We start from the raw sequence: 22,953 nt of genomic DNA, 5'->3' as shown, positions 1-22,953 counted from the left end.
AGTCGTCGCGCTGCGCATGTGCAACATTTGTGTTTATAAACATTGATTTTCCCACAATCCAATGCGCTCCTCAAGTGCGTATCACAAGTATGAGATTAGACCTAGGTGCGACTCGCACTAATTACCTCCGGGAATTCCTTCATTACCTTCCAATCATATAAAAAATACTTAGTTAAAGCTTGGTAACGTCTCATTTTGTACTCGTTGATCTGCGCAACAGTCTAAGTCGACATCTTTGTTTATATGAGACCCATATATCTTGCGCATGCGTGGCGCGACGACTACTTTAAATAAATGTGTAGTGAAAAAAATCGATGAAATCCAGTCTGCCTATGTTCCACGCACGCGTCATTCGAGCTTGCTCTGACCAATAGCACCGCAACACTATTACCAAGGAACATAATTGCCATCACCGCTTTTCATTTATTTATTGGTATATGATTCAATATCCATGTCCGCTGGTTGGTAAGCGAGAAAAGTTCGATAAGTCTTGTTTTTCTTAGAACACTATCATTGTGTACATGTAATATGTATCGATCGCATAGATTAACTATTTTTGAAGTTCTATGTTCGCTGGAAGGTGACTGAGTTGCTACTATGTGTCCCTAAGGTATTATGAGTGTTCAATGTCTATCACCATCATTTTCTTGTCTCATGGTGGAGAATAGGGCCAATGTCTATCATATTGTCAAGTAATTGGCTAGTACATTTGGGTATCATGAAGTATTGAATTCTTGCTAAAAGTTACGTAATTAATGTTGGTGGTCATTCGCAGTTTTTTGGGTGAATTATGTTTCTGTTATGAACTACTTCAAGTTCTATATTTTAACATAACGTGAAAACGGTTTAACTGTCCAAACAAAATTACTATTTTAAGAGAGCAAAACGAATTTGAAATCAAAAATGCCCATCGCATTTTGTAGACCTTGATAATGCTTTTATTTTAATCTGAATCTGAATCTTCAATGGTTCTTATATAGCTGTGCCATGATTGCTGCAACTTGTTATTACGAATTCGACAGTATTCCTCAAATGTAATTACATCGTACATTTGATGTAGTCAGTATATGCTAAATATTTCCTTTACACAACTAAATAACAGGCTATTAATGAAATATTGAAGTTAAGATATAACTGCAAGCAGTAATGTTGGGGAAAGTACATGTTTCGCATAGTTATGTACCAGTACGAATATCAACTTGGTCAACAAGAATGTCAGTTGAATAAAGACAAATGTTTGGCTATAGCGCCCTCTAGCAATTGTGGGGAATTAGCTTTATTTGGAATCCTCTGATTGGATGAAAGTTTGAGAATTAGCCTGTCGGGCTCATAAGCATGAATTTGACAGGGATGTGATGCTTATAATGCACCAAGCTGTTTTAATTGTTTTTGTGATAGAGTTCTTGAATTATTCCTGTCAAATTTATTGTTCTCTGGAAGCATCAAAATAATGTTTCCCTGTAAATTAGACTTATATTGATCAAGACATTTTTAAAATTAGAGATGTTAACTCCCCTCAAGTTATGATCTGTGGTCCCTCAATAAGAAAATGGTTGCATCTATTATTAAAAAAATCAAAAAAATCAAGTCTGTGCACTGCAGATTACTTGGAGCAAATAATGACCTTAGATAGTTAGTATTTATATGCCTGTGTGTTGTTGTTTTTTTCAATGTCTTTGACTTTTTCAATATATTTGTGGCTACTCCTTGCATATTGAATGTATTAGTGTACTTTTGATTTTTGTGATGTAAGCCGTGATATCTGTTCAGGGTACTCCAGCTGGTCGACAACATTACGGTCTTTTCCAATGCTTCGGTACTAGTCGCTGCAGGACTGTGCTCATTAATCGCAGTTTGGGAAATGTTCTCTTCAGGACATTGATTGTGACGTGGTTAGACACGCGTGTGCCTACAGTGGCGAGGCGCTTACTGTGATTACCAGTTAGAGTCATGTGTGTTGTGTATGTTTCTTAGCTTGTAATTACATTTATATTTCTGATGAAATAAATATTCATTGCAACATAAAGCATAACATAATAACTGTATGTAAATGTGGAAAACCTAGTATGCTCAATATTACACAATTATCTAAATAAATATTAGAACACTTATTTGGGGGCATCCCGGACTCATACTAATCGAACTCGTTCTAGCAAGTTGGGAGCTCCTGGGTCATAAATACAGTACCATGCCAACCACAGTCAGTACCAATAAATATGTGATAATTACAAGGTTCCAACTGATAATTTCAACGTTCGTGGTAAGATAATTATTATTTTTCCGTTGATTTCCCCCTCCCGGGGAATTTTGACATTTATCGGGCACCAACCAATCGCTGCGCCATTCAAAACAAGAAAAAACTAAAATCAGATAGCCAAAGATATTAATTTCTAACGACACTGTTAAGTAAATCTGTCTTTTAGAATTTTCAACCGCATTTGCTGGACGAATGACAATGTCCTTTAAAACAGTGTTACGTTTAATTTTCTTCGTGACGTTCAGTATCGTTCCTTCAATGGCCTTACTAAAACTTAAACTAGGATTCCTAGCTCCTTGGACAAACACTCAAATAGCGAAGGATTTCAGTGGAGCAACCAGTGCAGGGGCAATAAACATCGCCATTGATAGAATTAAAGAGATGGATCTAGTTGAAGATCTCGAATTCGAGTAAGTGAATTTCTTTATGTTTTCATGTTTATACAAGCTATATTCAGATTTAATTCGCATACAAAGACGCAGATTTTGACTAATAGTAATCGAATTCTGAATCCCAGGAGAATGGGACAAGATTTATCATTCCAGCTAGGAAAATCTATTCGAATGCACGACGTTTCAAATTTAAGGGTATGTTACACCACATCACAAATTGTAATCCTGATATGTCCATAAAGCTAGAAATAAATAAGCAGTAATATTCTTTCTTTCTTTCATGCATAATATCATCCTATATGAATATATGAAACGATCTTAGGGGTGTTATTCGTAATGTTTTAGTAATTGTGCAAACAAATAACCTTGCTTTTTTACACAGACCCGCCCATTTTACACACAACTGTTTGTATATTGTTTTTGAAATCCCCATTTATTAACTACTTTGCTTTATGGAATTCCGTGGTTTGAAAACTCATATACATTGTCAGACAATGTTTTTATACCCGTATACAGTTTTCATATTATAACTTTATATTATATTTAATCACCAGTAATTTGTTTGTTTGTTGGCAAGGCCTATATTTCCGATTCTGTGAGTCAGGTAGAGCGAAACAAATATGGCATTTGACAATGCCGCCAATTATGAGGGTTTGACCGTTATTCATCGATGTTTTATTCAACCTTTTTCATATTTCGTCCGTCACGTGCTTAGTAAAATCTCTGATGTCTACGATAAGATAACACAATGAATCTGATCAAGGCGATTGTTTATTTTTGAATGTTAGAAATTCAAGCCAATCGCAGTTTAGTATTTTCATAACATCCTAGAACAGAATACAATATTTTGGGAATTGCCATCGTAAGAATAATAAAACAATCAGTAATAGCTATTGATAACTATGATACATATGAATTATTAGTTAGTAATTCTAGTCTTTAGTGACTATAGAAAATGTCCAATATGTCTATGTTGGTGTAGAAGCATGTTTCTTATAGTGTTATTTTATTATTTTTCCTAAAATAAATCAGTTTAACATCACGCGTTGTTGTCTCAATCCCTTATTTGTTTTTTGTATATTTTGTTCCTTATTTGACCAAATCAACGCATTTATAATAATCTTTTGTACTTGTATTACAGAATTGTAACTCGTGATTCGTCATGTGACAGCAAACAGGCTGCCGGGTACACAGTCGATATGCACCTCAAAGAGCACGTTGACGTAATCATTGGACCACCATGCTCCACAGGTAAGTTCATACTTCTAGTCACCAATGTCTGAGTGGTAGTACAACAAGGTGCCCATAACCCCAGATGTAGCTTAAAGGGTGCTGATCGTCGCACCGCGCATGTGCGACATTTGTGTCATTCAATATTGATTTTCTCACAGTTCAATGTGCTCTTCTTATGGAAAATATAAGTATAAGTTTTGACCTGGGTGCGACGTGCATTAATTACCGCAGGTGAACACTTCGATATTTTCCAATCATTATAAAAATAATATAATTAAGGATTGATAATGTCGCAGTAATCGTTAGTCTGCGCATCAGTCAAAGTCGCAATCTTTGTCACATAAGACCAATATTTCGCGCATGTGTGGCGCGACGACCACCGCCATTTAACAAAAATGGCTAAAACACAATTTCATTTCACTTACCGGGGAATACAAAACTTTCACAGCCAACAATCCTTTGGGGTAACATTGAGCCAACTGCTAATCAAATTCGATCGCAGTCGCCGTTTTTGTGTGAAAATACGAAGACCATAGAACACTTACCCGAGGTATAGCCATCCAACACATGGGCCAATCAGCGACGGCCTTAAAGTGAATCGCATTTATTTTGTTATCACTTGTACGCCAGCTGACTGTGTGGTATACATGCCATTTACACTACAGAATTGTTGTGAATTCACCACAACATCCTACAGTCTCGAACTCGAAATGCTCATCCACTCCTTAGCTGCACCCCAATGTGAATGTTTCTATGATGTTTCCTTATATTTCAGCCTGTATGATATCTGGACAGTTGGCAGCATTTTGGAACATTCCAATCATATCATGGGTAGCTACATCACCAGCCTTCAATGATAAAAACATCTACAGCACCCTCGGACGTTCACTCGGACCATTCACTAAACTTGGGGTGTTTCTGATGGAAATAATGGCTAGCTATAATTGGAATCGTGCTGTCATTGTATACTCTACATTTTTGTTGTACGGGGATGCTGGTAAAGCAATTGAGAAGGTAAGAACGCATTTAATAGAGAAAAGATATTTCCTAATTCTGTAAATCTTTCGTTTTTAATATATGAATGCATCTTAAAATTGCAGACATTCAATGACAACAATGTGAGTCTACCGTACGTGGCAGTATACAACAATAATCCTACACGGAAGAAAATTCAGTCAATACTCAACAAAATAAAGAAAGAAGGGAGAAGTGAGTACATTCAAGTATGCATTGTAGTGAGTCAACCCAACTTGTTCCGAAATATATTAGCCAATTAACAACACCGTAGGACTGATTGTGACCACTGGTTAAAAACAAACAATATAATCATTTCTTACATTTAAACATGGGCTACAGATATACTGTGTATGTGTATATGTGGGGGGGGGACTGATCCACTATAAACTTGATAAATTAGTTACTCACTATGAACTAATAAATAAATACATATCTCTCTAAGTTATTGTAATCTGCGTACCACAAGAAGATCGTCGAATGTTATTACTGGAAGCCTATGATATGGGGATGACAAAAGGAGACTATGTATTCTACACTGTTGAGATGTTACCAAGTGATGACGTCATCACGGCACAGGAAACCTACCTCGGATTTGATGGGAGAAACGATGACGCAAGAGAAGCATTTGAATCAGTATTTCACGTGAGTCAAGTAACAGTTGGAATAGTATTTTTTTGTTGGACATCAAATTTTTTTTAAAGAATTTTATTGCATTGCTCAATTGTCAATTCTATTGAAAACAGTCAAAGTAACATACGACATACTATTTGTCATTGAACTAATGATATATGTATACCTGACACACGATACTCTGGCAATAACAAGTTAATGTACTCTATGACTGACTGTTTATTTATTTATTTATTTATTTATTTATTTATTTATTTATTTATTTATTTATTTATTTATTTATTTATTTATTTATTTATTTATTTATAATTTATTCATTTATTGTTACTATCTTCATTCTCAATTTCAGATGTCGTTGGCAAGACTGACAGGAGCAGATGTTGACATGTTTACAAAGGAAGTTGCCAGACGTGCACAGGATCCTCCATGGGGGCTTACATTACCAGCAGGTGTACAGGTAATGAAATATAGTACAATAATTGAAATCAGAACGTCACGTGACATGGCTACTGTTTACAAATGTAGATATAACGATAGCCAACTGTTGGTACATGCAATAGTTTTAGAGATAACACACCAGAAGGCACCCACTCGAGCCAGCACACATTAGCCACAGATTACCAAATTACTTATCTCACCAATACTTGAACCCTATTGTATGTATTCCTATGACAAAACACATTTATCATATCTTTATTTTATCTGGCAATGGCGAAGAATCTATCACAAATTAGTGATCTATCCTAATATCTACTCGTTTGATTTATGTTTAAAAAACGTTTAAAAAAATGTGTCATCAACTTTTCACATTACAATGACTTTATCTGACAATAAATTATCATTTAACACTTTTTTGTTTCCATGGAACGCAACCCATCTTAATATGTCATGAACATCGATCATTTACTGCTCATTAAATGGATGAAAAGTCATTCCAAAAAAATGAAGTTCCCATGACAACCATAATCACATCTCTATCATAATGAAATTTGTGGAACCATGTGTGAAGGGGAATTTCACAAAAATCCAGCAACAACATTTTGAGTTATAAATGAAATTACAATTCAAATAGAAAGCGCCTGAACAAACAAACAGACAGACTATACACTAAATTGTAGTCACCCCGTGATAATATGACACAACCCTTCACCCTCCCCGTGGCTTTCGTTACATATGGAAGTTATTTTCACGAGTGATGCGGTGTATCCTGCGGCCGTACTTTCACGAGAGAAGCGAATACACCGCATCTCGATGTTGAAGTCTGTCTCCTACAAAAACAGTTCTAGTCCATACTTAATTTTTTCAATATTTTCGTAATTGGTACTAATTACATCATAAGTTGGACCATGTGCAGAGTCCGAGTCTATTAGTCAAGCTGATTTCTGACCCTGCTAACGCGATTCGATAAAAAGATATATAGTTATTAAAACGTTTCTATCTGCAAAGAAGAAGTTTAGTATTACTTACAAAGACCACACTGTGTTAGTATTTTTTGAAATGTGAGTCATTTTAAATTTACACTTACTTTCTTTTCCGAACGAAAACTGATATACCACATCCTTCAATTTGAAAATTAAATACGGTTCAGCCTCTGTATTCACTGCATTTAAATTCAGGCCATGTGCATGTACAACATTTTAATGGACTGCACGTGTTCACCAACCATATAATACATCACGTGGCCAATTTTGTCATACAGCACCTTTCAATGACTATATCATCATTATAGCTACACACATAAGATTATTGTCACTGTAAACTGTAAAGCTGATACATTTGAGTGTGTAATGATTGTTCCTATTATTTATTTATTCGTATGAAGTTGAATTCCTAATAGCATTAGTTAAACACACACAGCACAAAAACAAATTCATATTCCGATATATTGATGATGTACTTTCCATAAACAATCCTAAATATAGAGATTTTATTCCAAAGTTATATCCGAAATATATCTCTTCATACTTAAATCTGCACTCTGGTAAGATACTAAATAAAAAAAATGTTCCACAGCAATGGCCCCATTTGCTTTAAATATTTACAAGAAAGAGTATTATGAAAACAAGTTTACTGTGTAAAAGTTTCACACTAACTTTCTGACACAATACCTGACACTTACACATCATATATTCTAAAATGAGAAGCATGAAGACATGCTGCCCATCAAAGTGGACGACTCACCACATGTTTTATATGTTTTTTTAAAGGGCAATAAATATTCAGCGTTTCTTTATGACGCCATTATTCTTTATGCACTGGCACTCAATGATTCTCTATCCAAGGGAAAGGATCATACAAACGGAGTAGATCTCCTTCAATCAATGTCAAATATGTTCTTTAAAGGTATGGTGCGGTTACTGATGTTGTCATGTTTGTCATGTACAGCACATACACATTCTCTATTTTTCACATATTTTGGATCACTTAAACAATTTACTGAATTACAATAGACAAACTGTACAACCAAAATACAAGTAATATGATTGTAATATGCAAATGTGTTTGGGCACTTTTATAACTAAAGGTATGACTGGAATGGTCATGACGGATGCTTACGGTGACAGAGAACCAGATTATTGGATTACTGATTTACAGCCTAATGGAGTTTTTGAGAAAATAAGTGAAGTTGTTAATTTAGAAGACGGTACCCGGGTGAGAAAATTTAAAATAAACGATTATAAAATTGAACATGAGTTTAAATAATTGATATGATTCCTATTAATATTCTTAAACTGACTTTGATTGTAGGAATTTCGACAATTGAGAGATCCTCGTTGGCCAGGTGGTAAAGTGGGACACCAGTACGCACCGCCTGATGTACCTGTGTGTGGATTTAATGGAGAATTCTGTAAGGAAGATGATAGTAAGTAACTAGCAATAATGTAGCATTTGACAAAATATGATATATAGTACTTTTACTTCAAGTATAGGTTAAATAAAAAACAAATAATTATTAATCGCAATTTTGTTTGTTTTGCAGATAGCTATATTTACATTGTAGGGTTTATTGCAGGCACCATTGTCATCGTCATGGTAACGATTTTATTTGTCTGGCTGTACAGGTAAGTGTGATGGTTTATGTTGATTTATTCAACTGACATATATGTGCCCTTGGTTGGCAACTCTATACAAACTCTAAGAATACACAAACTAGCTCCTTATAACCGGAAGTGACCTTTATTCAAAGTATAAACACATTTAAATCTCAATTATTGGACACTGACTTTTCCCGTAGTAGTAACATCAAACAATCAGAGTACATACATTGATATATTTTTGCAGATATATGTCACTGTCTTCGTAGAAACATTGTTGTAGAAATCATACCATGTCATGAATTCTCTGGTCACGATTACATGCGTGATTTTATTGTTACACGTTATTCAAATTATTGCAATTTATCACATGTAATAAGGTTATTTTAGTCTATGACTATTTTCTCTTGTTTTTTTTAAAGACGAAGTAAATATGAATCAGATTTATTGAACATGAGATGGAAAATTCATTTGGAAGATCTGCACTTCACTGGAGGCGGATCACAGAAAATGAAGTCAGGGAGTATGGGTGGTGGCAGCAGTGGCAGTCATGTACGTACATTGCAATAACAAAAAACTAAAAATTCCAATGCTCATAATGACCAACTTTTAACAACACGCCTGACCAATATATAAACATTCGATTACAGACAAGTTTGATAAGTGGTGGTGGTGATTCGTTGTCGAAGCATTCCTCTAATTATTCTTATAGTACCGATGGGAAGAGTTCAGCGCCGTCTAATCGTACACTAAAATACTTTTCCAACACAGCGACCTATAGGGGTGTAGTAGTTGCTTTGAAGAAAATCAACAAAGAGCACATGCAAATAGACCGCAGGGTTCTCATCGAATTGAATGATGTGAGTAGATTGTTACATCAACTTATATTCAACTTTTGAATGATTGCTTACATACATAACATACATAATCATTATAACTGTCCTACGCACTGTGAGTAGGCCTTATAGACAAAATACCCATCCCCCGCAAAATTCATTACGGTGATTTGTTGTCACAGTATGTAAAATTGTAGAACACCCCTTTTTATGCAAAGCATTACAAGAAATACGCAAAAATAGATTTTAATATTTAAATATAAAAAAACTTAATTTGTGGATTTTTGATATTTAAAAATAAAAAAAAAACATTTTGAAAGAATTCTAAGGCATTAACATATCCATCAAGGTACGACAACTCAATCATGAAAACCTGAACCCATTTGTCGGTGCATGTCTAGAAAGCAACACTATCTTCCTAGGATGGCAGTACTGTGAAAGAGGAAGTCTTGTGGTGAGTTTATGTAATATTATTTCATGACGAGTTTTGAATGATTGTGACATTCCCACTAGCATGGTTTTTCAGTTTGGTGTAATACTAGAAAACATGGTCGTAGATTTGGTTCATGAATGTTAATATCAGAATAATATTTGTATGTATAGTTTGTGACAATGTTTTTATGGCTTAATTTAGTTGTTTCACTTTTTACTTATTTTCCCTGACAAGACTCCGGTACATCACGGGTGTGGCATGCATATCCTGCCTTCAAACGTCAAACAGACAATGCTGCTATGCGGCTTTAATTATTTTGCTTACGATTCCTTAATTAATTAAAATAAACAATAATTCCTGTCTATTTTGAGTGTATGTATTTTCTTTACACCATAATACATTTGTTTGTGTATTTATTTCACATTCCACTTCCTCTCAATCGCTACTACTATTTTGAAGAAATGTTGACTGCATAAATATTTGCCCTGGAATAATATGTAGAAGTTGTACTTCCTACAAATATAATTGATATAACGGGTTGTGTTAAAAATGTTAAGCACATATACATTACTGACTTTTTGAAATCAATTAATCTTGTACGCTTCAATTTTGCTGAACATCATCTTGTTTGCAATAAAGGTATTGCACATCCTATTTTGACTTGCTCTTTATTGTAAAATAACAACAAATGTATTGGAATTAACACATTTCACAGGATGTTCTGCAAAATGATGAAATACGTTTGGACGACACATTCAAATTGTCCTTCATGACTGACATTACTAAGGTTAGTATTTAAAGATGATATGGTATACAGCTGATATACGATTTATCCTTTGTGCAAATAACACGTCACATGAAATACTGCCTCTTCATCGTCATTGTTGGATTTACATTTTGATTATCATGACACAATTTCCTATGTATTAATGATATACCCATCGATCTCCGACAGGGCATGGAATATCTTCACAAGAATAGACATGGATGTGGTTCTCATGGCAACCTGAAATCGTCAAATTGTTTGGTAGATAATCGCTGGGTTGTCAAGATTACTGACTATGGTTTGCAGAGTTTCTACTCAGGACAAATGAAAGCTGAGAATGTTGATGATAATGACAAGTTTTTAAGTAAGTTTCCAATCGTTATACAACCGTTGTTACTTTCTAAGCTATTGTATACTCGATGTGGCGTTTTAACATTGAAATCAAGCACATTTGAGTGAGTATAAATATACTCATCTTACATTATGTCTTATTGATTACTATGTAAACTCTGGACAGCTCCGGAAATCCTACGTATGAATTTTCCCCCAGCGTGTGGGACACAAAAGGGAGACGTCTACAGTTTTGCTGTGATAATATTTGAGATTTTGGAACGAACTGGACCTTATTGTTTCGACAATATTACACCTCGAGGTTAATCATGATGAATGAATGAATCAATCAATTAATCGATTTAATTTGAATAAATTCTTTTGTGACCGATTAAGTGGTCAAATACATCGCTTAATATTAATTATTACTTAATGTAATGGTAATTAAAATTGTAATGTGTGTTATTACTACTGTTATTAACATTTCAGATGTTGTGAGTCGTATTCGTAATGGTGAAAGTATTCCATATCGACCAACGATACTGCTATTTAATCCCGATAATTGCGAATATGGATACAACATTATTAATTTGATGATGAAATGTTGGTCTGAAAATGTAGATAGTAGGCCATCGTTTTCCAGTATTAGACTCGATATAAAAAACATGGGCAACGGAAAAGAGTGAGTAAATTGCTGAATAAAGTCTTAGTGCTGTATGTACCTTTATTGGCTTGTTACATGTGAAATAGGCAGTGTTCACACCCGACATTACATCGCTCCATACTTTGATGGCTTTCTCACACTGATTTTACCACATATTTAATCTTATATATCACTAGTATCATCACAATCATCTTTGACTTTCAGAATCAGTATCATGGATAATATACTAAATATGATGGAGAAATATGCCAACAACCTTGAAGAAATCGTTGAACAAAGAACTGGTCAAGTTTTGGAGGAAAAACTGAAAACAGACCAGCTACTTTATAGAATGTTACCAATGTTAGTATATCTCTGTTGTTGCTCATTGTACATATGATATCAAAGTAATACACGTGGTGTAATGATATTACTCTTTTATGAAGACCAAATGAATATAGATTTGACAATACATTTTTACGCGTACACACAATGTTGGTCATCTGTGATAATTGTCCAAATATTTTTCACTGCAATATATACTTGAATTCCCGGTATGTTATATGGAAGCTGTACCAGCAAACATCCATCAATGAAACGTATTGTCTTTGGAAGGCGACGTGCCTGGCAGGCAACCCGATTAGACGGACATGCGCATATTGGACGGTACCTACGAGCGGGTGCATATGGCACGTGGCCCAAATAAACTGACACGTGTACATTGCTTGGTTGAGATCACTGATTGGATGTTACTTACAAACAGGTGAATGTGTCACGTGTTCTGTGATGATTGAACTGCTACTCAGTATGGACACTGCTCATTGGTAGATGTTTGCATATTATATTGGACGGGCTGGTAGTTTTATAAACTGTGTTGTGTTATTTCCATGTCACGCTCGTGTTTGTGTGTTTGTGAAGGTATTGAAGAACTACCATTTCGTACAAGATTACGCCGAGAGTAAACCAGGCTAAATACGTCACTTCTAGTCTAGTCTCAATGAAGCACGACTGTCACAATAAATCATTCCCTAATGTCTGGTTGAGTGATCTTGCGTATCGTTGTGCATGTTTATACAACTTATTTGAACGTGTTCCTTGTAACTGTGTAGGAATATAATACTCACCCGTGTGTTAATTGTGAGTCGCTCAGTAATTTTGTCATGTGATTGGTCATGTAGTATGCATAATTCACATAAGAGGGTGAAAGTTTAGTTTAACCGTAACACCTTATATAAAGACCATTAAAGCTTTGAAAATACATTATGCACGTACACACACATACATACACACATATTTACATATAGATCCCAATGCACTCCAATGTTTCGTCCACTAAATTTTACCTTTGTGCTTGGCGATTTCAGAACGGTAGCAGAAGCTTTGAAACTTGGTAAAACTGTTCCTCCCGAAGACTACGAATCGTGTACAATATACTTTTCAGACATTGTCGGATTTGTTGAATTGACTGCAGAAAGTTCTCCAATGCAGGTGATTGTTTTGCTATAGCGTACATACATTCACGAACATCGAGCAATCCTGATATAGACTTATTCTGACTACCTTGATATTTCAGGTTGTCAATTTTCTGAATGATTTATATGGTTGTTTGGATGAGATTATAGGAAACCATGACGTGTATAAGGTATGTTTTGTCAATCAAGAAGTTTAGTTGTAATACAGGTACAGCATCAGAACCATTCATCGAGTAATCATTTACCGTCACCCTGCTATGCATGTTGCTAACACATAACTCTCTCATTGTCATAGGTTGAGACCATTGGTGATGCTTATATGATCGTATCAGGTCTTCCACAACGAAATGGTAACCGCCATTTAGCAGAAATAGCTAATTGCGCTCTGGATATCCTCAGTTTCACTACCTCTTTTAAAATACGTCATCGCCCAAATCAGAAACTGCAGTTGCGCATTGGTTTACATACGGGGCCTGTAGTAGCCGGTGTTGTTGGGTTGGTTATGCCTCGATATTGTTTGTTCGGAGACACAGTGAATATGACGTCGCGAATGGAATCGACAGGAAAATGTGAGTAACTGTGTTGTTGATATTCAGTTTTGACATTTTGTTGTGATTCACATCTATTTTCCAGTTATATGAATGGATGCTTTGTTGTGTTGTAATATAAAATATATCAGTAATTAGATGTACTGATTACACATTGTGCTATCGAATCACCTAAAAGCAATGTATTGTAACAACACTGATGATATATTGCAGCATGTCATATCCATGTCAGTAAACAACTATATACATCATTGAAAGACCTTGATGAAGGATACAATATGGTACCACGTGGAGAAGTTAAAGTTAAGGTTAGTTTTCATCAGCCAGTGTACTATCAAATATTCCATACTCCAATAAATTTTACTATTATGTCATTTCAAGGCCATTTAAATATGATTAAACTGTGGTTTCGTATGTATGGCTAGATTTTACACCGTCTTGAGTATAACATAATATCGATGTTTCGCTAATATTAACACTAAAAGTTATAAATTATAACAGTTAACTGCACGATTATTTTGTACGCAATTTAAGAAACATGTTATGGATACATTTATTTCACTATATTCGTCCGCTCTTTTACACACAAACATGCTATCTTGTTTATGAAATTAATTTATTAGAATACGACCTATTTTGATAAGGATTTGTTGTCTTGATGGAACAATCACAATATATCTTTTATATATATATATATATATTTGAAGGGTAAAGGACTATTGACAACATATTTCTTATACGGAAAAGATGGATATGCAAAGCCTTTGCCTAAACTGTCAAAGTAAGTGTTTATACCTTCTGAGGACTACATTTAGGATTTTTTTTTCAATCATGCATTTATTGTTGAAGTGGTGTAATCTACATTTCAATTAGGTTTCCAATCTCACTTTGTAAATTGATAATTGTTCATTTGTCAAGAAAGATTTGTACGATCGATCACTATGTTGGAACCATTTATAGCTGGCGCTTGTATGTACTGGCGTAGAAAATACCAAACCGAATGAAGACACACAGACTGTCTAACCGACAGACATACACACACCGATGTAACTTAAATATTACACAAATGGCTTCACACAAATTACAGTGTACCTTCATCTCTTCAATTCTACAAAATATAGTGGCATTGCTTCAAACAATGTGATAGTGACAGCAGTTGCATAATTGGTTAATTATATTTTGTTTCAGTGAACAAATGTCAAGTGAAAAGTTTATAGGTGAACGGTAAGTAACGTATATGCTCTGTTTAATATTGAAAGATTAAACTCTGAGATAATACAGATTTATCTCGAAAAATATTGGATGGTTGCTAGGAATACTTACTACACGTTCAAATCTAAGTGATATTTGAGCTAAAACTGGGAATTGACTTCACATTTTTGTTTCATTCTTTTCAAATAACACTTTTGAATGGTGACCTGACATCCGAAAATTCACAAAGAATCGATTTTATTCTGAATTACTGTAACTCATAATATTCAGGAAAGTCCCCAGTAAAGTTAAAGAAATGTCCTAGAGTGCTTATTTAATGACGGGACTTACCTATTTTGTGAAAAACAAAAGACCCATTCACAGCTGTAAACTGCGACTACTGTTCACCTGACATGATAGCGAATAACGAACAGTGTCAGATGAACAGTCGAGCGGAAGCAGTTAACGGAAGAAAATGAAGCAATATTTGAGAGATACATCTTATGGCCCACTCGCTCTCAACAAGATCTCGGCGTATATTATTATGAATAATTGTGGAATATTTTCATTCGCATTAATGGGAATGTTAATCTGAATTATTGTGAATTTGAATTATTTTAGTATTTTCCCCAAAAAATATTAAACCACAGCAATTGATACCGACAAGTTTTCACGATTGGTCAACCTAGGTGTCTCACTTTTGATTTTATTTCTTTGTATAGGATGACTTCCGCTGATGTCGGTGGAGACTATGAAAGACCTCTGTAAGCATGATTTTACACGTCCGAAGTTTTTCCGGAGTCACTATAGTTATTAACATATTAAAATGATAACATCTTTTTGGACTGCACAAGTAACCTATTTTAACTGGAGCTGTGTGAGGAAGAATTGCTTGCAAATGCTATATTATAGTTTATGTTTAATATATACACATAACATGAAATAATCAACAAATCATAATGATAAAGCTATAATACTGTTATATTTTAAACCATACATAGCGTAAATGCATTGTTCTTCTGTTAATGTGGTTATCTGTCGTGAATATATACAATTTTACAGATAAATGTCGTTCAAGAAATGTTATTTATATAGCTTACCCGTTATGTTAATGAAGGGAAAGATATATGAGGAAATGTAGGTTTCGTCGTCGCCGTCATTAACTTTGTTTTTTAAGGTTACAATACATCAATTCGAATAATTGTTTTCCGATCACCACCACGATTAGATATCATATTAATTAGCATGAAATCTTGCTCAAGTTATATAGTACATCCGGATTAGTAAGTATTTAGTACCCCAGTAGAAAGTATGAACATGAATAAGTAAATATTTTATTGTTTTATTGTGTAACACTTCCTTAACTTTGAAGTTCATTAATTTAGTTAGTAGACTGTGCGCCTCTGACTACACTTAATGTTCAGCACTGACTTGTTTGTATATCTTCTGATTTGTAAATTTAATATTTAGATTCTCAACGGTCAATTCTACAACAGTTACGCTATGTATCGAAATACTGTGAATCATCTTTTTGTACTTTTTGATTTACTGTGTAATTTCACCAAGAGCTTGGTTACAGTAATCAATGGATTTATATTACTTCTGCTAGGTATTAGTTTGATAACTGTGAAAGTCTATTCATGAAAGTGTGTAATTGTAAAATAAAATATATATTTCATAAATATATAAATGATTATAAGATAAGTAATGCAATCCATGTATCTTATCCGAAACATACAATGATGAACATTTAATGAATATGCTTATAGCACACAAAGTATACGTTTCGTTGTATTGTATTGTGTTCGGATATAGACCGAACAATGAACAACTTGTGTGAAGCTGTTAAAGAATTGTCATTTGTCTCCAATATCCGTCTTATTTTAAAATAACAATTCTCAGTACCTTGTTTGTTCGATTCGGCAGTGGACACGTGGTTTCGAACTTCTGTGGTTGACAGGCTCCGTGTTCCACAATACCAATCATTAGCCATATTTATACAATTCATCCCAATTGATGTATTGCCGATGAACAAATTTGTCTCTAGGCAAATCTCAACTGAGTAGGATATACTATGCTTTATTTGTGTGCATATATATATATATATATATATGTTGTTTTGACGTCAGAGATTCGATTTGCGCATTTTTATTTAATTATAGTAAGAACACTGTAAATGTGCATGTATATTGAATATCATCAGTAAAACTATGACAAACAATGCATTAGTTGAATACAGGAATGTATGTGGATCAATATGTCATTTCCTAACCATTTGTTTTAACGATAATATTGACTTCACATGTCATATCCATCATTAGTTACAATGAATGTTTAAAGTTGCACGGTTACAGATTCACACGGTATCAAGAGGATAGTTTAGTTGAGATCACCTTTGAAGTGATACTTTAATCTTGTAATTTAGGAATTGATATGTTGCCTTACCAGTTTGTTATTGTTATTGATAATATGTGTCAGTCGTGTGTTTGTTTGATGCTTTCTGACTTGTAATACCACCAATATACTAATCTTTTCCATAAACAAATAAATATTAACACAATATCACTAGTGTTTATTTCAATTTACATACACAACAATTTTACCGCAGATAACACGTGGTAGTGTGAGAAGCAGTTGGTATTTGTTCAGGTTGCCTCCCAGAATGCAACATGCATTATCACAAAACCGCGAAAATTAACTTTTGACATTGGTGAAGCGTGTGCGTACTTTCTACTTTTGTGGAATGCGCACAAATTGTCCAGTGACCATGGATTCAAAATATATTTGTTTAAGGTAATCATGTCCCAATCTCGCATAAAATTAATTTTATAGAGAAACTTGTAGTCTGAGGTCAGGTAGGTATTACTTGACTTATAACTAACTCCGAATCTCCTATATGCTATATGCTAATCGCTAATAATGCCTAGTACTGGGCAAGTTAATATTAAAACAAATACCATGTGTAAATCTTTAATAACACCCACTCGTATGCACTGATGTAATGTTGTTAGTATTGTTACGAATGGAGCGTAGTGATTTGGTATTTTGACTCGTTTGGCAAATAAAAATTACACTGTAGATATACTAGGTTCGACCCAAAGGAATGCACATTAGCTTTATTCATTAACCAACCAGCCACAGTAACGCGCGGTTGTTAACTGATAATGCACTATCTTACATAGTTCATATAAAACTCTAAGAAATGACAGAGTGAAGATATGTTCAAACAATGGCTGCAGCCATTGGCACGATCACGTGATTACCAGGATAAATCGCAAACAATGTGTTTATAACATTCCTGTAATATATATTTATAATGTTCGCTTTAAACATGCAAGCTGTAAATTCTAAATAACCCCACAACATCATGCAAACCAAACGTGTGTATATGATGTCACTATAGAAATACATCCTCTTACGAACTATTCAGAGATGTCCTTTTTCTCGTGTGGGAGGGTATACAACCTACTTAACACAACTTTGCGTGGATCAGAGGTCAGTGGCTGCTAGTTACGAATGTCTTCACGACATATAGTTAGCGTTGTATATACCTGAGCTTGTCCCGCCAACAAGCGTATTGTATTGATATCAATAATTATTGTTTGTATATTACATGTTAATTCGACACTTTACTCTGGACAATTTAAGCTATTGTGGAAAATCCCGAAATTTGCACCGTCTCCTTTGTACACGACTGCAGACAGTGGCGGATCCAGAGGGGGGGGCAGGGGGCCAGGGCCCCTCCCATACGCATGACAATTCATATCATCTGGATTACGCATAGCTTCTCTGCGATTTACGCTCCGTATATTTTAAGCGTAGCTTGGACCCCCCCAATACATTTTGCCAAATTCGCCACTGACTGCAGACAAGGCGAATGTATCTAGTGTCTATGTCTTTTTTCACGTATCTTACGATCGGAAATGTCATGGAAAACTCAGCAACATTGTTCGGTAATTCGGGTAGTTTTGTGGGAAAGGCTCAAGGCGACCTGGGGCACCCAATGCGGTGCAACGAACAGAGCCAGAAATCTAACACATAATTTGAAATTGTGACGCGATTGTTTAGTCACCTTCAATTACAACAAAACATAGCTCGTTTTAATGACCATAACACTTTTGGTGAACAAATTTTGAAATATCATCAATCTGAATGTTCTTGCTATATACCGAATATGTGTTTTTACATCGCATTTGAGGATTTCGTCGTTTTCTAACTACAGCTTGCCGATTTACTTTTAAAATGCGTAAAAACCAATGGAAGAACTAGTTCATAAGTTAGTTAAACTGATGCCAATGTTTCTCTGTAATCATGAATTATTTGTTTAATCGCAGTCGATAAACTAGTCGCAACGCACGTTCAGAGTTTAACGAAGTTCAAGTAGCTCAAATTCTAGCATTTCACAATAATTTGGCATTTTAAAAACATATTCTTCGAAGAGTTCACGCGGTGCAGTTAATACTGTGACTAGTTTTTATTTCTTTTCGAAAATAGAGGTTGAGTAACCCTTCAATATCAGATATGTAACTTTGATTTGTTCTTAGCCTTTGTGTGCAGAGAAATTGAGATTTGAGGAATTTGAGATGAGGTTTCACATATATGCAGCTTTATATCATACACATCTTGAGCTATTGGTAATTTTGTGGTAGACAGCCATGACGTCAAGGGGGGTAATCTGCTTGCACGAACCAATCAGATTCATTTGCCAGGACTTTTGTTACATAAATATAGAAAATCATTACACTGAACTGCAAATCGCCATACAGATTATGCAACACCGATACGGCAACAACATTAATATACGAGGTGCATACAGTGATATATTTGTATTCGGTACTATTTCAGCAGGACTGTCAGCACTCTGGCGTATCACTACTAGTATGTCATATTGTTGAAATATGCATGTGATAAATAAATAATCCTACAATATTTTCACTCGGTTTCACGTCAGGAGACACGAGTAACTGCTGCTAGTAGAGTTATGTACCAAATTTTGCCCACGTGGGAATTAAAATATCGTGGGAGGATATATAAATACATTATATGAAATCTTAGATATAGGAAAATGCATTAGTTCATATGCCGTATCAATGTTCATTAAGAGGATTACCTAAAGGCCTCTATTGGGCTCGTTTTGTTACAATTCCGACTAAAACACCATTTTAACACTTCCAGTCACGCAAATGACCTGTTGAAAGATGTGCCTATACACAAACTTATCGTACAATGGTTAATTCATCATAATCTCTGTTTGAGAAGTCATTTCGTTTTACATTCTAACCAAATTATGATATAGCATTTACATACAATAGAAATAATTATAATTGAAAATGTTTTGTAATATCATTAGTTACCATGGCATTACATCACTACGAGAGGTGACATCCCATGGAGCATTGCACCGCAGATAATTACAGTGTGGTGTCATTAGTGGGTATCACGTGGTGTATGATTACTGTTTATGTTAGTTACATAGCAAGTGCTTGTAAACGAAATATTGGGTTCATTTTACCAACAAGCGCTCGTACGCTTATAGCGTGTAATACTTACATATCTATCTATCAATTATATAGTGTATGAATGCCTCACTCTGCTTACGCCGCCATGGTCCACGTTACTGTTACTTCAATGGATTTCCTGAGACAATTGTTATACTCCCGATGTAAAATATATAAAGCTAGTGAGAACAAACATACACAACATTTACTAGAAAACGGTTATACATTATTGCATCATTCATCAAGATGCAATTTTTTATGCAAGTACACAGTTAAACAAAAGCATATTATTTATTCGCATGTTGAATTAAATGTCCATCGTTCCTTAATTCTTGCCTTTCTAGCTCCTGGTATATGCTGTACATCCTGTAATTAATGCAAATTACAATTCACCTTTCTCACTGACACACTAGTACTGGTGTAGTACAGTATACGAATAAGGTAGTACCAGTAACATATGAGTGTTCATTCATACCGGAGGAAACCCATCTATACGCTGAGCCAGCATTGATAACGCGTTGATAGAGGTCAATTATTTAGTTAATAGTGTTCTTACTAAAAATTACAGGACGCACGATATTATCTGAATGTGTCCAGTTTTACAACAAACACATCACGTATAGATAACGTTTAAAATGACATCGTTATACTTACAGAACAATAACTGTACCACCTGAAAAAGATTTCAACTACATTCAATGTGCTCAAGAAATATCAACTATTTGAACTTGTTGAATATGTAGGTTGCCAATCTTCTTTTGAACAGCGTTTTTGTCGTGTGAAGCTGCCTTCATAATGTGAGCAAGGAATTCAGCGTATATGTCTACACTGTAGTAACTAAACAATCCAGGAATATACATCAACATCAAACGAAATGTTTACTGATAAACATATTCTAAGAAAACATTCAAGGAATAAAACCTCTTATGGGTTAATTGAATCAAGTCAATATAAACGTATCTCTCATGAACGAATCAAAATTCTGGGATAGGATAGACTCAATGCTCAGTCTTTAGCGAAGAAGGTCAGTATGTAAACACAATAAAACGAAAGGATTTTTCAGACAGAGATTTTGCCGAATTTACCATTGCACGCCATGCAACAGGTAATTCACGTGACAGGAAGTGTTAACATGGTGTTACCAATAGTCGGAAAAGTAAAAAAGCACAATAGCGGTACTGGCCTGCAGGTAATTCCATAAACAAACATTGGCACGTCGTATGAACTACTGTATTTGGCTATATCTAAGCTTTCAGATGATGTATTTATATATATATATTATATATTCTCCCGTGAGTACCTGTGGTGCGGAAAGATAAATGTGTACATAATTAATTGTAAACTAAGCTACTTGAAAGAACAGTATTAGAAAAAAAGTATTCACTTTCGTTTTTCCGTGTTACGTACTACACGTTTAATAATTGTGTTTGCCAGGCATGTCTTCTACAATAAACCAGTGAGCTACTTTACTTGATTCCAGTACTGTGTACGTTTTAGTACGTGTCTTCGAGAACTGGACAGTAAATATCGTTCATATTGTTAAACTGTATAAGAAGGCTTTGACCCAGTGCCGGTAAATTGTATTTAGTAACTGTACATAGATATCCCGATGTTTCAATGAATTAAAAATGACAAACGACTTTTTATTTAAAAAAATACACTGCTTGTACACTCTCGTCTACATCATCGCAGTGTACCCAATGGTTTTACGAAGCGAATAACTGAAATATTGGCATAACGATTATTGATTCGTTAATTACCAAAGACAATTACCATGTATCGGTCACTGCTGTATTCCGGTATTTTCAATATCCGCTGGTCCATATCAATACGTTCGTCGGTAAATGAGAAATGTTTAATTGGAACAAAAATATCAGACATAACATTCTGTTAAAATCACGCAATATACTCTCTCAACAAACAACAATTTAGTAAGAACCTTTTTACATCGTAATTCTAGGAATATATATTTGTGATTTTGTAATATGGGACCTGAAAGGTTTAGTATGTTTGTGTGATCATGACATTGGACATTGATTTAAAATACAATCACGTTAAAGCAATTAAATGTATACTTAGCAAGTGTTTCATCACCATATGTGGTTCTTCGATCGTTAGATGGTTTTAGTATAAAATTTGACATTTTGATAAGTTTACTTCTTACCTCTGCATATTGTCATATTTTAATGGGAAATCTTTCTTGTTTTTTATGTATAGATTACAAATAAGAAGGATATTTACTATCTCTATATTTTATATCTACCCATTTCAAATCGAAGAGCATGTTTGCGTATTTTTTATTTGCTCAGGACTGATCAAAGGCCGGGATTTGTTATTGTTCGTATTTATTTAGGTATTTTCGTACGTGAATTTCGCTAGGCATACACAGTGCATAACCTTATTAAATTGAACGTCCTCACGATGACGTCATTGGACTATGCGAAAACGTGTGGCCAATGCTTTGTACCGTGTCCACCACAGATAGTATCAATAGGTATGTGATAATTACAGTGTTCCAACAGATATTTTCACAGTTTGTGGTAAAATAATTATTATTTTCGCGTTGTCTTCTCCCTCCCAGGGATTTTTGCCTTGCGGCAGGTCCTAACCAACCGCTGTGACATTCAAACGAGGAACAAAAACCAGAAAGCCAAGGATATTAATTTTTAACG

At 34.7% G+C, this 22,953-nt stretch overlaps 1 protein-coding gene across 1 annotated transcript; it reads left to right on the top strand.

Moving 5' to 3' along the window:
- Positions 1 to 2,515: 2,515 nt before the first annotated feature.
- On the top strand, positions 2,516 to 15,551 carry LOC100374009 (atrial natriuretic peptide receptor 1-like). Its single transcript, XM_085490981.1, has 25 exons — positions 2,516 to 2,667; positions 3,791 to 3,900; positions 4,658 to 4,896; positions 4,983 to 5,091; positions 5,342 to 5,541; positions 5,879 to 5,986; positions 7,737 to 7,872; positions 8,054 to 8,181; positions 8,278 to 8,392; positions 8,510 to 8,591; positions 8,987 to 9,116; positions 9,215 to 9,424; positions 9,750 to 9,854; positions 10,549 to 10,620; positions 10,789 to 10,964; positions 11,097 to 11,251; positions 11,419 to 11,611; positions 11,798 to 11,935; positions 12,937 to 13,060; positions 13,146 to 13,214; positions 13,340 to 13,613; positions 13,806 to 13,900; positions 14,300 to 14,373; positions 14,781 to 14,816; positions 15,506 to 15,551. The coding sequence occupies exons 1-25, from the start codon at positions 2,516 to 2,518 to the stop codon at positions 15,549 to 15,551; spliced, it is 3,276 nt and encodes a 1,091-aa protein (XP_085347107.1).
- Positions 15,552 to 22,953: the final 7,402 nt, after the last annotated feature.

This window comes from Saccoglossus kowalevskii, chromosome 16, assembly GCF_978046115.1.
Source record: "Saccoglossus kowalevskii chromosome 16, keSacKowa6.1, whole genome shotgun sequence".
Taxonomy (NCBI): domain Eukaryota; kingdom Metazoa; phylum Hemichordata; class Enteropneusta; family Harrimaniidae; genus Saccoglossus; species Saccoglossus kowalevskii.
This window is presented reverse-complemented; position numbering and strand designations above follow the sequence as displayed.

What these genes read in the sequence shown, in the direction of transcription:
- LOC100374009 (XM_085490981.1), top strand. Translation starts at nt 2,516, where the DNA reads ATGGCCTTACTAAAACTTAAACTAGGATTCCTAGCTCCTTGGACAAAC. An exon ending in GTTGAAGATCTCGAATTCGA is followed by an intron (nt 2,668 to 3,790) that starts GTAAGTGAATTT and finishes CTTGTATTACAG; the next exon opens with AATTGTAACTCGTGATTCGT. An exon ending in CCTTTGCCTAAACTGTCAAA is followed by an intron (nt 14,374 to 14,780) that starts GTAAGTGTTTAT and finishes ATTTTGTTTCAG; the next exon opens with TGAACAAATGTCAAGTGAAA.